We start from the raw sequence: 13387 nt of genomic DNA on the forward strand, positions 1-13387 counted from the left end.
TTTTTTTCACCTTTTGAAGAATAGGCTCAGAAGATGAATGGCCTTTGCGACGAGCGAGGCCCGGTCAAGAATCCTTCGATTCCACGCACCGCTTAGGCCAACTCTCTATTGTGTCGAGTTACTGTTCAGGTTTGTTTGTGCCACCTTGGGTTTTGCGGCGAGTAGACAGCCAGCAGCCGGCAACGCAAAGCAAGGCCAGGCCCAGCTGTTCATACCCAAAGGCGGGGTCAAGCCCAAGGCCCAGCGGTCCGGGGTGCCAACCCGCTGGGTCGCCAGTGACGCAGGCGTTACCCCAGGCGGGGTCCTGGCGCACTGCTCGCTGATGAGAGGCAGTCTGGAAGGCCTAAAACAAAGGTGGGCTGTGCCTCGTCGCTTCTCGGCCTAACTCACTGGGAAAACCCGACGTCGTCGGATCTTCTCTGGATGCCAATGCGCTCCTTGTCATGGCTGCGTGGCTCGAAGCGTCCGTGAATCGCGCCGGGGACCGCCTATAAGCACCATTTCCTATTCGCTCTGCCGGTCATATTGTCCATCGACTGACTGTCTGCCTGCCTTCCCGCCTGCCTGCTGCGTCGCTCGCTCGTATGCTTACACCTCCGCCCCCCATCTCTCCCACGTAGACCGAACCATCAATGGCCGAGGTGGATGTTGCGCCGACCTTCGGCGCCGAGTTGAAGGTACGACTCTGACTGAACCCCCCCTTTCTTCTGCTCCTGTAGCCGACGTAGCTTTATGCAACCGTGTTCCGTGAGCACTGCCGCTCACCTTGCCCGCACAGGATGGCTTTCGGCCCGCCAGCGCATGGGTTGCCAACGGCATCGCCTGGCTGGACGACATACAGCAATATTACCGCGAACGGAGCGCAATCGAGAAGGAGTACAGCGCCAAGCTGAACGCCCTCGCCAAGAAATACTTCGAAAAGAAGAACAAGAAATCCTCAAGCCTCAGCGTCGGCGACACTCCGTCCATGACCCCTGGCTCTCTCGAGAGCGCCTCGCTCACGACCTGGACTACACAGCTCACCACGTTGGAGTCGAGGGCCGGCGAGCACGAGCGATATGCGAACGACTTGGTCAACAAGGTCGCCGACCCTCTCAAGTTCTTCGGCGCCAAGTTCGAGGAGCTGCGCAAGCGCCACGTCGAATACGCCGACAAGCTCGAGGCCGAGAGGGATGCTTCGTACGCCGCCTTGCGCAAGACCAAGGGCAAGTACGACACGGTGTGCTCCGAGGTCGAGAGCAAGCGCAAGAAGTCCGAGTCGTCTTTCGACAAGGCAAAGGCCCAGAGCAACTATCAGCAGCAGGTCCAGGAGATGAACAACGTCAAGAACACCTACCTCATATCAATCAACGTCACGAACAAGCAGAAGGAGAAGTACTACCATGAATACGTCCCCGAGCTCATGGACAGTCTGCAGGACCTCTCCGAGTTCAAGACCTTGAAGCTCAACGCCTTGTGGACGATGGCGAGTTCGCTCGAGTCCGGCATGCTGCAGCAGAGCAATGGCCTGGTGGAAACCCTCTCGCAGGAGATCCAGCGCAACCAGCCGCATCTTGACTCTATGATGTATATACGGCATAATCTGGGCTCGTGGCAGGAGCCCGCGGATAAGATCTTCGAGCCCAGCCCGGTCTGGCACGACGATGATGTCATGGTCACAGATGAGCCAGCCAAGGTTTTCCTGCGCAATGTCCTGAACAAGTCCAAGGGCCAGCTGGGAGAGCTACGGCGAGAGGTCGACAAGAAGAGAAGGGAGGTGGAAGGCGTCAGGAGAATAAAGCAGCGGATACGTGAGGGCACGGAGAACAAGGACGAAGTTCAGGTCGTGACCCAACTGTTCGCCATGCAGGAAGACCTCCACCAGGTGGACCGAAAACGCCTGACCGCCGAGGTCGAGACATCCACAATCACATCCAAAGTGGGAGATGTTACCCTGGGGGCCAAGAATCACAACTTCAAGTCGCAGACCTTCAAGATCCCTACCAATTGTGACTTGTGTGGTGAGAGGATATGGGGCTTGTCAGCAAAGGGGTTCGACTGCCGAGACTGCGGCTATACTTGCCATAGTAAGTGTGAAATGAAGGTGCCGGCCGAGTGTCCCGGTGAGTTGTCGAAGGAGGAGCGCAAGAAGTATAAATCGGATAGACAGGCTGCGTCAGGTACGCTCTTGAAGCCTGCCGCAGGAGCGCCGGATCATGTAGCCGAGCTACCTGACCTCAGTCGTTCTAATACCATGAACTCTCTGAGCTCGGGCTACGCAGCGAGTGCTCACAGATCCGTCACTGGACCGGCATCCGGACCCAAGTCACCCGTTGAAGACACGCCACCAGAGCCCGGCCCAAGGCCGTCGGTGTCTTCTGCTGCTCGAAAGACGCGCTTGGTTGCTCCGCCCCCGACTGCCTATATCAGTGAACTGCCTGGCTCATCGCTCAATGGTTCCAGCAAACCTGAGCAGAAAGGCAAGATGCTGTACACTTTCGAAGCGAACGGAGAGGGCGAGCTGTCCGTTCCTGATGGGCGTGAGGTCGTAATTCTAGAAACTGACGGTATGCATTCCTTCCTCTTTTCGTCATCGTCATTTTTTGTCCTTTACCTGCAGAAGTTGGGAAGTTTCCTTATCAAACAGGATGCTAACGGGGACTGCAGATGGCTCAGGCTGGGTCAAGGTACGCGCTGGCTACAAAGAAGGTATTGTACCCTCAAGTTATATCGAGGTCTTCCCAGCAGCCCCTGCGCCAATTGTACCTCAGGATACGGGCGGTTCAGTCAACCGTCCAGGGTCCACGTATTCGAATTCGGGCTCTTCTATCGGGGGCCCGACCGTAAAGAAAAAGGGCCCCGCTGTTGCACCGCGTAGGGGAGCCAAGAAACTCAAGTATGTCGTGGCTCTATATGAATACTCGGCTCAGAGCGATGCGGAACATAGCATGTCGGAAGGCGATCGGTTCGTGTTGGTGAAGGAAGATCCGGGAGATGGTTGGGCCGAGGTCGAAAAGGGAGGAGTCACGAAGAGCGTTCCGGCAAGCTACGTTCAGCTGGAATCCACGTAGGTTGTGGCAAAGCCATTCGGTATCATTGAAGGATCAAAGACACGCCAAAACGTCATCGATGAGCGATCCATGTTGAGGGGGTAGGCTTGACTATAAAGTAGGACTAGTGAATAGGGGAATACTACATTGAACTAATCACTTGATGGCTGCCGGGCTACAGATACTGTCAATATACGGATAAAGCCGTAGTCCGTGCCTTGAACATCTCTATGAGCGTGGCTTTCGTGTAGTTATTGATGACTCGTCGGCTTCCTCGTGCTATAGTCTGATCAAGATTGCTTAATCCCGCTACATTCCATCCAGCCTCAATGTTCTTTATGATCGAAAATGACAGTCTCCCATGTAAGTGCACTGACGCAGCCAACTAGCCTCTTTATAATCCAGTCAAACAAGAATCGCAAGTACCAGTAAAGACAGTCCTCAGAGAGGCGACCTACACACACACACACACACACATATATATATATATATATATATATGAACTCGGCACCCGAAAACTCATACCAGAGCCCTAGACGCCCGAATCCTCCTGGTTCGCCATGATCTCGGCCGTCAGCGGGAACTGCGCCCACGTCTCGCAGACCCGGCGCGTCTCGGCCAGGTCGCCCAGGTAGCCGGGCACGTCCCGGGGCCGGATGAGGATCTGCAGCGCCAGCCCGGAGCTCGCGTGCCAGGCGATGTGGCAGTGCAGCAGCCAGGCGCCCGGGTTGTCGGGCTTGAACGCCAGCGCCAGGAACCCGCCGCCCGGCAGCATGGCCACGTCGCGCCGCGGCGGGTTGTCGTACCGGAACAGCTCCGGCCCCGTCGTCTCGTTCCACGGCTGCGCGCTCTGTGCCAGGACCACGAAGTCGCTGCCGTGCAGGTGGATCGGGTGTGTGCTTTTCGTGGGTTTCGATGGTCAGCTTTCGCGCGGATGAGTTGGGGACCCGGTTGCGACTTACACGTTGAACTGGAGGTGGCTGGCGTCAAGCACGAGATAGACGAAGCCAGTATCGTATTCCTCTGGTTCGTGTTAGCGTACATCAATGGGGCGATAACGCGAATATCAGACTCACCTTCGATGACGACGTAATTGGGGTCAGCGATTGCTGCATCAACGTCCAGAATAGTCGGACGACTGAAGTTGATCCATAGCGGGTGCTCCTGGAGTAGCCAGTGGACGTATGGGAAGCCCGGTGGCCCCAATGTCGTGTCAGGGCTGTCTTGAAGCCGCGCAAAGAACGTGTCCTTTGTAACATTGTTCCTCGGGTGGTGATCTACGCGCCAGGGGACTATAGGATTGAGCAGGTCGGTATGGACATCCTCGCAGGAGGTGTTTTGCGCGTTCGGGGGGCTGGTTGGGCAGGTCGTGCTCGCGCTGGTCACTCGTTAGCAATCAGTCGCATTGATTATTCAAAGACTGCTAGGAACAAGATGCTAGAAACTGGATGCTGGAAAGTTTTAAGGCTATAAGAGTACAAATCCTCTCGGTGTAGGTTTGCACCGAGCGTAGAGATAGGGGAGGTCCATACGGATTCCGTAGGGAGCGATGTTTACTTACCTGTTATACTTGACGACGGCGGTGTTGTTATCAGGCGTTGTGCTGAAGCCGCCGCAGCCAGTTGTAGGCACAGTCCGCATCCAGTAGTCAGTACTCGCATCGTCCTTGGCTTGCACAATGACGGTATACCTCTGCCCTAAAATGCATGCGTTAATTCTCTTATCTAAGCATGTGATGTTGCTATATTTCTTACCAATGCCAATGAACAGCGAGTCGACCTCAAAAGGTTCAATGGCGACCAAGTCATTCGCTACTACGGTCATATTGTGGTCGTCGATGGAGAACTTGAAGCTAGTAGTTGAAGCGCCGTTGATCAACTTGAGCAAATGCTTCTTGCCCGGTGTGAAGCATGTCTGGAAATAAGAGCCTCCAGGTGCATCTTGATAATGACCGTGACCGTTAACAACAATGCTATCTGTACTCACCGCACCCCCCGACATCTCGACATCATAGGCTATGTAGGCTGTCTCGTGTACCCAGTCCGAGATGAGTATGGGTCCTAGATCGATGTCCCAGTTGGCGCTGGTCGGTCCGTGGATAATGAGCGGTGCAGCGACGCCATCGGGATACTTCAGAAGTACATGAGCATAGCTACAGCGTGTGTTCAACTTAGGAGGGCCTACCTGAAGTGAATAGTGGCTATGATACCCTAGTAGCAATGAGTAGCGGTTAGACGACCCAAGGGAGATGGTGTATCACACTCACATGTATGCCCGTACTGAGTTGCAGTGAAGTTGTATGTAAAGTGGTCATTGTCTGATATAGGACACTGAGTGATGCCATTGACACCATCCATCTCATTCGAGTACAGCTGTCGAATGCCATGCCAGTGTATGGTGGTTCCATTAGCAGAAACCCTGTTGGTGACGTGGATCACGAGCTGGTCGCCCCAGCATGCCTCAAGCGTAGGACCTGGGTACGTGCCATTGAAATAATTTCCGAGGATCTTCTGTACGCCGTCGGGTTTAACCTAGGTCCCAAGAGTTAGCATGTTTTATTGAGTCTTCAGTCGGGCGGCAACATACCGTCTCGTTTGTTGTTACTTCTAGCCAGTACTGCACGATGATTAGCTACTTGTGTATGATTTGGCTGCGATAACTACAAACTTCTCGAGTTATGCCTGGGGGAACTTGGTCAAGATTCTCGTCTATGAGGGTGATGTGGCATTAGCATATGGTTCCGAATTGGGTGACGGCTCAAGAGCGTACAATCTGATAACACATCATACTGAGAGAAGATGGGATTCGTAGCCTTTGGGTCTCGGATCCAACAGTCTCGTGAGTCCTCAGTATTACAAAACTCCCAGCCCTCCTTTTCCAGAGTGGGATAACTGCATTTGAACGGCTGTGGAGTTGGGCATTGGATGCCAGGGCAGCTCCCATCAGCAAGCTCAGATGGTAGCTCCGGCTGATGTGGCAAGTCAAGAGGCCTCTGTGTATTGCCGTCAAGCAGAAAAGGGGAGAAAGGATTCAATGCCACAATTTGCAGGGCAAAGTCAACGCACTCTCTAAGCCAACCCATGGTTTTGGTTTGTTTATGGACAAAGAGAGCCGGATAGAACCACATGGGCAGTAAGCCACAAAGTGAGCTTGGGTGTCTTTCTTATAAGTCATGGTTGGCCCTGTTCGCTGTTATGAGTCCTACCCGGTGGGACCTAATGGGAGACCAACACCAGTACTTCGCCCTTAGCTACTTGCCTGTGTACTTACATTCTCACATTCTCACATGGTGTGCCCATCCCTTACCTTTGCTAAGCCTCATAAGATCCCGATACGGCGTAGTCGCACTACCCTTAGATTCCTTTCCCCCATCGATAGAGTGAATCTAGTCTATTACAGGTCTCAAGGTTCAAGTGGCTGAATCTGGGGAGAAAGCTGAACTCTTGAATAGGTGGTCAACCCTGAGTCTCGGACGTCCCCCTTCGATGACTTGCAATCGTGCAAGGTCCGCTCTGTAGAAGACCGATTTAATTCGCATATGCGAGTCCTAGTATGTCTATCTCCTTCTACTTCTCACAGAGTAATGCTCATCCTTGGCATTCCGAACCAAGTCGTACAGGCCAAGCTTTCTCCCGATGAACGCCGGCGGCTCGGCGAAATTTGGTATCATGGACCATGGTGGTCAGCGAGATGTTGAGAATCCGACAAATAGAGTCAAATACAGCTGAGTAAAGTGGGACAACCGGAGGACACGAGAGAGTAATATGACGGAACCATAGGAAGTCGAACCCTCGTAGCCGCGAGTGATAGGGCTGAGCTGAGCCGCGTAAGTCACCCGCTTACGGTAGCACAGAAAGCTCAGTACCCATAGGATCCGTGCAACCAATACCGAAGGCATTACTATTGGACGAGAGGGATGGAGCAATCCGGCGGAAGAGGCAGAAATGCCATACTGCCTTAGTGAGCTCCAGTCGCCTGATGCCGGACCGTATGCCTAGCAATGGGAATGTGGAAAGTTGGCCGAGTTTTGTGGCCGTGAGCTGAAAAGAACTATGTCTTTGATCCTTGATCAATGGGCTCAGTCGTACCCTCCAGTTGGGAGGCCGTGGTTATCGTTCGGCTCCTGATTCCATAAGCTTGGCACCGACCGTTCCGGCGAGGATGAGCAACAAAGCCCAAGTGACTCGAGCGGCTTACACCACTCCACTATGGTTGGGGGCCATACCATTAGTCGACATACAGTATATCCCAGAACCAAGTTTACGCCAATCGATAGTCTTGTTTACCAGGCAGCCACGGCAATGCTTAGACCAATCAATATCGAGGACAGCAAGGACCCCGGCGACCCTCGGAAGCATCCAATGGACAAGATCACCCGAAGGAACACAAATGTGGCTGCCGAAATCGATCATCGGACATGGGCAGCGGGTAAGGTTCTCGGATAGCCTACCTGCAGGTCGAATAGTCTCGTGGACCAGCCGACGAGATTACCGCAGTAGTGTAGTACCTACTTCTTGGTTTCCATGGATGGATACTCTCCACGGCTCCACAGGCGATTGTTATTTATGCGCGGCAACCTCGATTATACCAGATCGCTGGGACAGACTAAATTAGTCGAAGCAGTCCATCAAAAGCTTGGACAAAAACCTTATTCGTACCTCGTGCGGACGAGCAAGTATAGACTAGGTCAGCTCTAACCGTTCGTCGCACGTGGTAATGTGCGTCAGTAGAGTGTTCCTCGGTCCATGCCGTACATGAACGCCGATCCATTTAGCTCCTAACAAATCCTATATGTCCTGCAACCTGACTACAATTTGGTTGTTGGCTGTGGAAGAGTGAAGTAATACATCACGCTTACGAAACCCATGTATAGTGAATGAAGGCCTCGCATGACTCTTCCTCCGGATGCACTTGCAGAGCAGAAGCATGAAAACAACCCAACCACGCCTTAAGGCACGAGTTAGTGTATTGAGGCGGGTTGAAAGACGTTGGTAACCTGTAATCTTTGTTGCCATCTACTAGCTTCGAGGCTATACCAGACTGCATCTTCGTGCGCGCTAATGCGATCGCTCAATCTTCACCGTCCTCGCTCCGAAGACTATATGCTCACTGTCCGTGAATAATATACACATGCATCAGCAATGATAAATTCCTGGTACACTCGATATCATAGTCCACGCGTCGGGTTCACAAAAATGCTGACTCGGGCTCAGTTGGCGATGCAAGCAGCGGAGCGAGCCGCTGCGCGCAATCCCACCACCATAGACTCATGTTTCACACGCCCTATTGGTGGCAGTGATACGCTCCAGTGAGCTCCATGTAGCCATCATAAGAAAAAGCGCCGGGTGAGACGTTCGCGTTTTGAGTCTCGGGGGAGAGACATGTCATTCGTCTACGCAAATGTAGGGCGCCTAAGTGAGGCGAGCAAAAGTCATCTGTCTGGCCACCTATCAATACTAAGCTAAGATTAATGCAGCATGCAACTAAAATGGACGCATGCATGGGATTCGTCTATCCAGAGCGTTCGGCGGTGAATATCATGCCGAATCCGTCAATTTACTCTCGACACGTTCTTTTGATAACCAGAATTGAGTATTGCTGACAGAAATGTGGAACTATATATAACTTTGAGGGCCAGTTCCCTGTCAACCCTCCTCTTGATCCGAGTCGATTTTCCGTCGATCCTCCTCCACTCGGGTCTGGCAACGTTGCTAACCATGTCGTCGCCGCCTCTGAACAGATATTGGATCCCGCACCTTGAGATTCATAAGAAGGTGATTACTCACGAGCTTCAGTACTTTCTTGGGCCCGAGGCAACGGTAAGGCCATACACGCGAGAAGTATGATGATTATCGACATGTATCATGAAGGTTTGCTTACGTGTCCATAGGGTGAAGATGGGTTTCTCATCACGACCCCAGGGGCGTGCTTGACAGATGTGCGGCGACACGTTTCAAGGCTGTGGAAGCCCGCGATGTTGACAGATTATTCCAGGAACAGATAGACGACATCTGTCTGAAGTCGAAAGAGATATGGGACAAGCAGGCGGCAGCCAAGGCGGCTTCGAACCCTGATAAGCAACTGAAACGACCTTTGCACCAGCCAATCTTGATATCATCTGGTGAAACATCCACGAGAAGGAGCGGCGAACGCAGGAAACAAGAATCTCGAAAGCCCTACGAAGATAGACGTAGGAGTGAGGGGCCGCGAAGATGACCTGTGCGAGCTTGGGCTCCTCTTGGTGGGGTGAGATTACCTTGGAAACGTAGGGCAAGGTAACGCGCAGCCGTCCGGGATTTGGATTGTGGTATCAAATGAAGAGCCAAAGGCTCTGACGCGCTGGCTGGGACTGTTGTTTCGGACTTGAAATCTGCAATGGATGGAGAGCGTCCAGCGAGAGGTTGCCATCTGGCACTGCTGATTGTCTGTGGGTACATAGTTGCCAAATGCACGAATTGAATGGCTGGGTGCTTCCATGGAAGCGCTCCATTCTGCACAACAGCAACAAGCCCACTAAGTTAGGCAATTTTGAGTGTACCTGGACCCAGATGGCCTGCATGATGTCTTGTAATGCATTCGTGCCATTGCTGAACTGCTACGCCACGCAGCTGCACTTTGAGGTCAAACTGTCGTGTGGTTTCCTTGGCGGTAGGATGGAGACAGCTCTCGTCGTTCGAATTAAGTTTCATGCTGTTGAGCGCTTCAGCTGCAACCGTGCCAAAACAAAATTGGAAACACGTATCATTGGGTAATCTTGACGGAACTGCGCTGTTGATAAGGCATTCTCGACTGGGTATTCCGGTTGACGGTTCTCGCCGGGATTTCATAAGAAGAGCCAATGGGGCAATGGCGAGCATGCCAACGCTATCCGATGGACCTGTCCCAAAACACCTCAGCAGCCACGACTGGACGCTCCGCAATACTGATGGTTGGTGTCGACCGTTTAATGGATCATGCGCAATCCCTTCGTGACCTTTACAACTCAGCACGCTGACCGCATCCGGCCGTAGTAATGCGTCGCTTGTTCAGGCCCGGAGAATGATCCCGGCCACCCATACCGCCTTGATACTGCAGTCCCTACAGCAGCTTGCCGTCGCTTTTGTCGCCACGCAAGAGATGAGATCGCAATTGGTCTGAACCCTCAGCACCAACCAAGCGCTACCAGATTGCGTCGGTCCAGAGTCGGTAGCTGCTTCGGCTCAGAGCTCGTATGTCGCAGCGTTGAACGCTCACTTGGCGTTGTTGCCGAACGACATCTCATATGCGGGAAGGTCTAGATCCTCTGCTACCCAAAGCACAAGCGCTTGCACTCCGACATCTGTGACATCGGAAGAGCGCTCGTTGCTGGCGGAGGAACGTGTGATAGACGTGATATAGCCTATGACATGGACCCATTGGCCGGCGTCGGTCTGGTTGCTTTTGAGGCTCTGCAGGAGAAGCTTGACGTCCACAGAGGCCTGTACTTTGCAGGACTGAGGAAAGGCATGATGCAGGGTCAAAACCGCGGATTTGACGGAATAAGCGTCAACGCTGGGCGTCAATTAGCAGGCAGTTCTTGTGAATATGAGAGCGATGTCACTGCAAGCGTATTCATTTGCAAGGCATTGGAAAGGAGCATGTTGGCGTATAGTAAAGAGAAATGCCCAAGCTGGCCACGTGCAACGCATGACGAGGGACGTACCATGCTAGAAACCGAACTTTGCTCCCGATCTGGCGTGTCGGAAGCGCAGAGAGCAGGCAGCGTGTAGACGGCAAGGGCCCGTTTGACATGATCAGGCTTGTCACGCGTGGCTAGGTTGGCACATCGACCCCTCCTCACGGTGGTGGTTTTGAGATGGCTATGGCAGAGGCCAGGGCATTCCACTCGCAAGTTGCGCCCACATGACCGGGAATGTCAGAAGAGAGAGGTCTTTTCGCAGCAACAGAGTCAGTGCACACCAAATGGCTACGGTAAGTATTGTACCTTACTTAGGTCCAGTGCCCCGAACAGGAGCAGCTGGACAGGAAGAGCACCTGACCTGGACTTCCCTCCTTCCAAAGGCATCCATCTACTGTAAGCTAAGCTACCTCAGTTATCGAGGCTACCAGGTATCTATCTAGTTACCTCACTGGAGGGTTTGGCGGCCCAGTGGCTCATGGCCCCCGCGGGACGGCGGGGGGATGGCGCCAATTGGCAGACCTCCGGGGCGGTGCGGCGGGCAGCTGACGGTGGCAACGATGCGTGCTCGGCCATGTCAAATGTCTTGTCTTGCCTTGCATCATACCCTCCTTACATAACCGACTCACGGCTATCTCGCCAGGCTTCACTCTCCGACCCCAGCCCATCAAGGCACCGATCTCGACGACCACGGCGACCTGATCCTCTTCTCGCGGATCCCACACGAACCAGCACCTTCCGACAGCCGGCCGTCATACTCACATCGCGGGTCGGCTTCTCCTGTCGCGCCCCTCAGCGGATTTGCAGATACCCCGCCATCCACATCGCACCCGGCCAGGCGGCGCATCTTGCGATAGCATCACCCCGATAACGCTTCTCCCCCGCCATCGCAGACCGGCCTGCCACGCTCTCTACCCCGACTCCCTCCTATTTCACATTTCGACCACCATGTCCGGCGTCTGGGGATGGTTTGGAGGCGGGGCGGCGCAGAAGAAGGACAGCCCCAAAAATGCCATCCTGGATCTGCGCTCGCAGCTCGACATGCTGCAGAAGCGCGAGAAACATCTCACGACCCAGATGAACGAGCAGGATGCCATCGCGCGCAAGAACGTCAATACGAATAAGAACGGTACGTCTCTATCCCCCAGGCTCCAGCTGCAGCGCGGACACTGATGCCACTGACAGCCGCGAAGGCTGCTCTGAAGCGCAAGAAGGCACACGAGCACAGTCTAGAGCAGACGGCCGCTCAGATCGGGACGTTGGAGCAGCAGATCAACGCTATCGAGTCCGCCAACATCAACCGCGAGACCTTGGCCGCAATGCAGAGGGCCGGCGAGGCCATGAAGCAGATCCACGGCAAGCTGACTGTGGACAAGGTGGATGAGACCATGTATGCCCCTACCCCCTCCCCACGCTTTCTTTGCTGCTCGCCGCACGCACGTACTGATCATTGCGCACAGGGCACAACTCCAGGAGCAGAACGCGCTGAGCGAAGAGATCGTCAACGCCATTACCAGCAACCAAATCGGCGAGCCCATCGACGAAGAGGAATTGGACGAGGAGCTGGAGGCTATGCAACAGGAGCAGTTGGACGAGCAGATGCTCAAGACAGGCACAGTCCCGGTGGCGGATTCGCTGAACAGGATGCCGGCCGTGGCAAATGGCGAGAGTAAGTCCAAGTCAGGCAAAAACCTCACTGGCTACAGAAGACTAACATGTGCCACTGCAGTCAAGGGCAAGACACCAGTTGCCGAGGAGGACGACGAGGAGGCCGAACTCAGGAAGCTGCAGGCCGAGATGGCCATGTAAGATACTGGGCCAGTATCATCCCTTTTAACATCGCCTCGGTCACTCTGCATTTCACGACATGCCGGGTTCTTGCTCAGCGTGGAACGCGGCCCATCGAATGCCAGCATGAGTAACCCCTATCGGAGATGCGACCGCGCCGACACTAAAGAAGTGATGGGTATGGTGGCTGAGGTTTCGCTTGATCAAATTTACGTCTTGCGATTTTTGCATAATTTTTTTTTGCCTGGGCGTAGGAGTTGGCTCGTTTCGCTGCAGCATCGGAAGGCATACACACCTTCGAGTACCCACTGTTCTGGTTTTTACAAGGAATCTTTAGTCTAGATCATACAACCCTGTTGTCAAACAAGACATTCGCCTCAGAAGCCCATAACCAAGTTCTCCAATATTTACAGACCCCGTGAGGCCGCGAGGTTGTATCAGGGAGCGTTAATTTGACTTCTACCAAGGTTGTGACAAAAGTGGAGCCGACGAAGCAGACGATGGCTGGGAATTTCGAAAATCTTGGACCGGCTGTACGTACCTTTCATGTCCTCGACTCTGTGGCAATAGCATACACGTTGTGGTGCCGAAAGGCCACTGGCTAGGAAGTCCAGCGGTGTGCCAGGTCACTCAAGATAAGACTATATCATACCGTAGATATATTGAGGTGGGTTGAGACTGAGAGCATGCGCGAGGTCACGTGGGCTACTTGAACACTCGCCTCGGCAGGATCATGGCGAGTCCAGGTAGGGTGACCGAGATAGCTCACCTCGAAGCGTCGGTCAAGAGAGTACAAGGTCCTTGTGACTTGCGGTCTGTGAACAATTTATGACAGACACCTTGGTGCACAAAGTGGACACAAGGGCGGCACGTGGACGAGCGGTCTGGTAGCTTTGCGGGCTAGGCAGAGCTC

The 13387-nt window shown here is 53.8% G+C and overlaps 4 protein-coding genes across 4 annotated transcripts; 2 read left to right on the forward strand and 2 right to left on the reverse strand.

Annotated features, from left to right (window-relative positions):
* Positions 1-632: 632 nt before the first annotated feature.
* On the forward strand, positions 633-3050 carry JN550_011376 (uncharacterized protein; the record flags this gene model as incomplete). The annotated part of the gene is made up of 3 exons (XM_049309735.1): positions 633-677; positions 779-2546; positions 2647-3050. 3 exons carry the CDS (start codon positions 633-635, stop codon positions 3048-3050), a joined length of 2217 nt encoding a protein of 738 aa, XP_049166606.1.
* Positions 3051-3561: 511 nt separating this feature from the next.
* JN550_011377 (uncharacterized protein) lies at positions 3562-6111 on the reverse strand (the record flags this gene model as incomplete). Its single annotated transcript, XM_049309736.1, has 10 exons — positions 3562-3928; positions 3992-4052; positions 4106-4407; positions 4591-4726; positions 4784-5159; positions 5214-5239; positions 5296-5560; positions 5616-5645; positions 5697-5737; positions 5799-6111. 10 exons carry the CDS (start codon positions 6109-6111, stop codon positions 3562-3564), a joined length of 1917 nt encoding a protein of 638 aa, XP_049166607.1.
* Positions 6112-10258: 4147 nt separating this feature from the next.
* On the reverse strand, positions 10259-10799 carry JN550_011378 (uncharacterized protein; the record flags this gene model as incomplete). The annotated part of the gene is made up of 2 exons (XM_049309737.1): positions 10259-10559; positions 10711-10799. 2 exons carry the CDS (start codon positions 10797-10799, stop codon positions 10259-10261), a joined length of 390 nt encoding a protein of 129 aa, XP_049166608.1.
* Positions 10800-11634: 835 nt separating this feature from the next.
* Positions 11635-12495, forward strand: JN550_011379 (uncharacterized protein; the record flags this gene model as incomplete). Its single annotated transcript, XM_049309738.1, has 4 exons — positions 11635-11815; positions 11872-12076; positions 12147-12355; positions 12416-12495. 4 exons carry the CDS (start codon positions 11635-11637, stop codon positions 12493-12495), a joined length of 675 nt encoding a protein of 224 aa, XP_049166609.1.
* Positions 12496-13387: the final 892 nt, after the last annotated feature.

This window comes from Neoarthrinium moseri, assembly GCF_022829205.1.
Source record: "Neoarthrinium moseri strain CBS 164.80 chromosome Unknown scaffold67_Wmoseri_CBS_16480, whole genome shotgun sequence".
In the NCBI taxonomy this organism is placed as follows: Eukaryota; Fungi; Ascomycota; class Sordariomycetes; order Amphisphaeriales; family Apiosporaceae; genus Neoarthrinium; species Neoarthrinium moseri.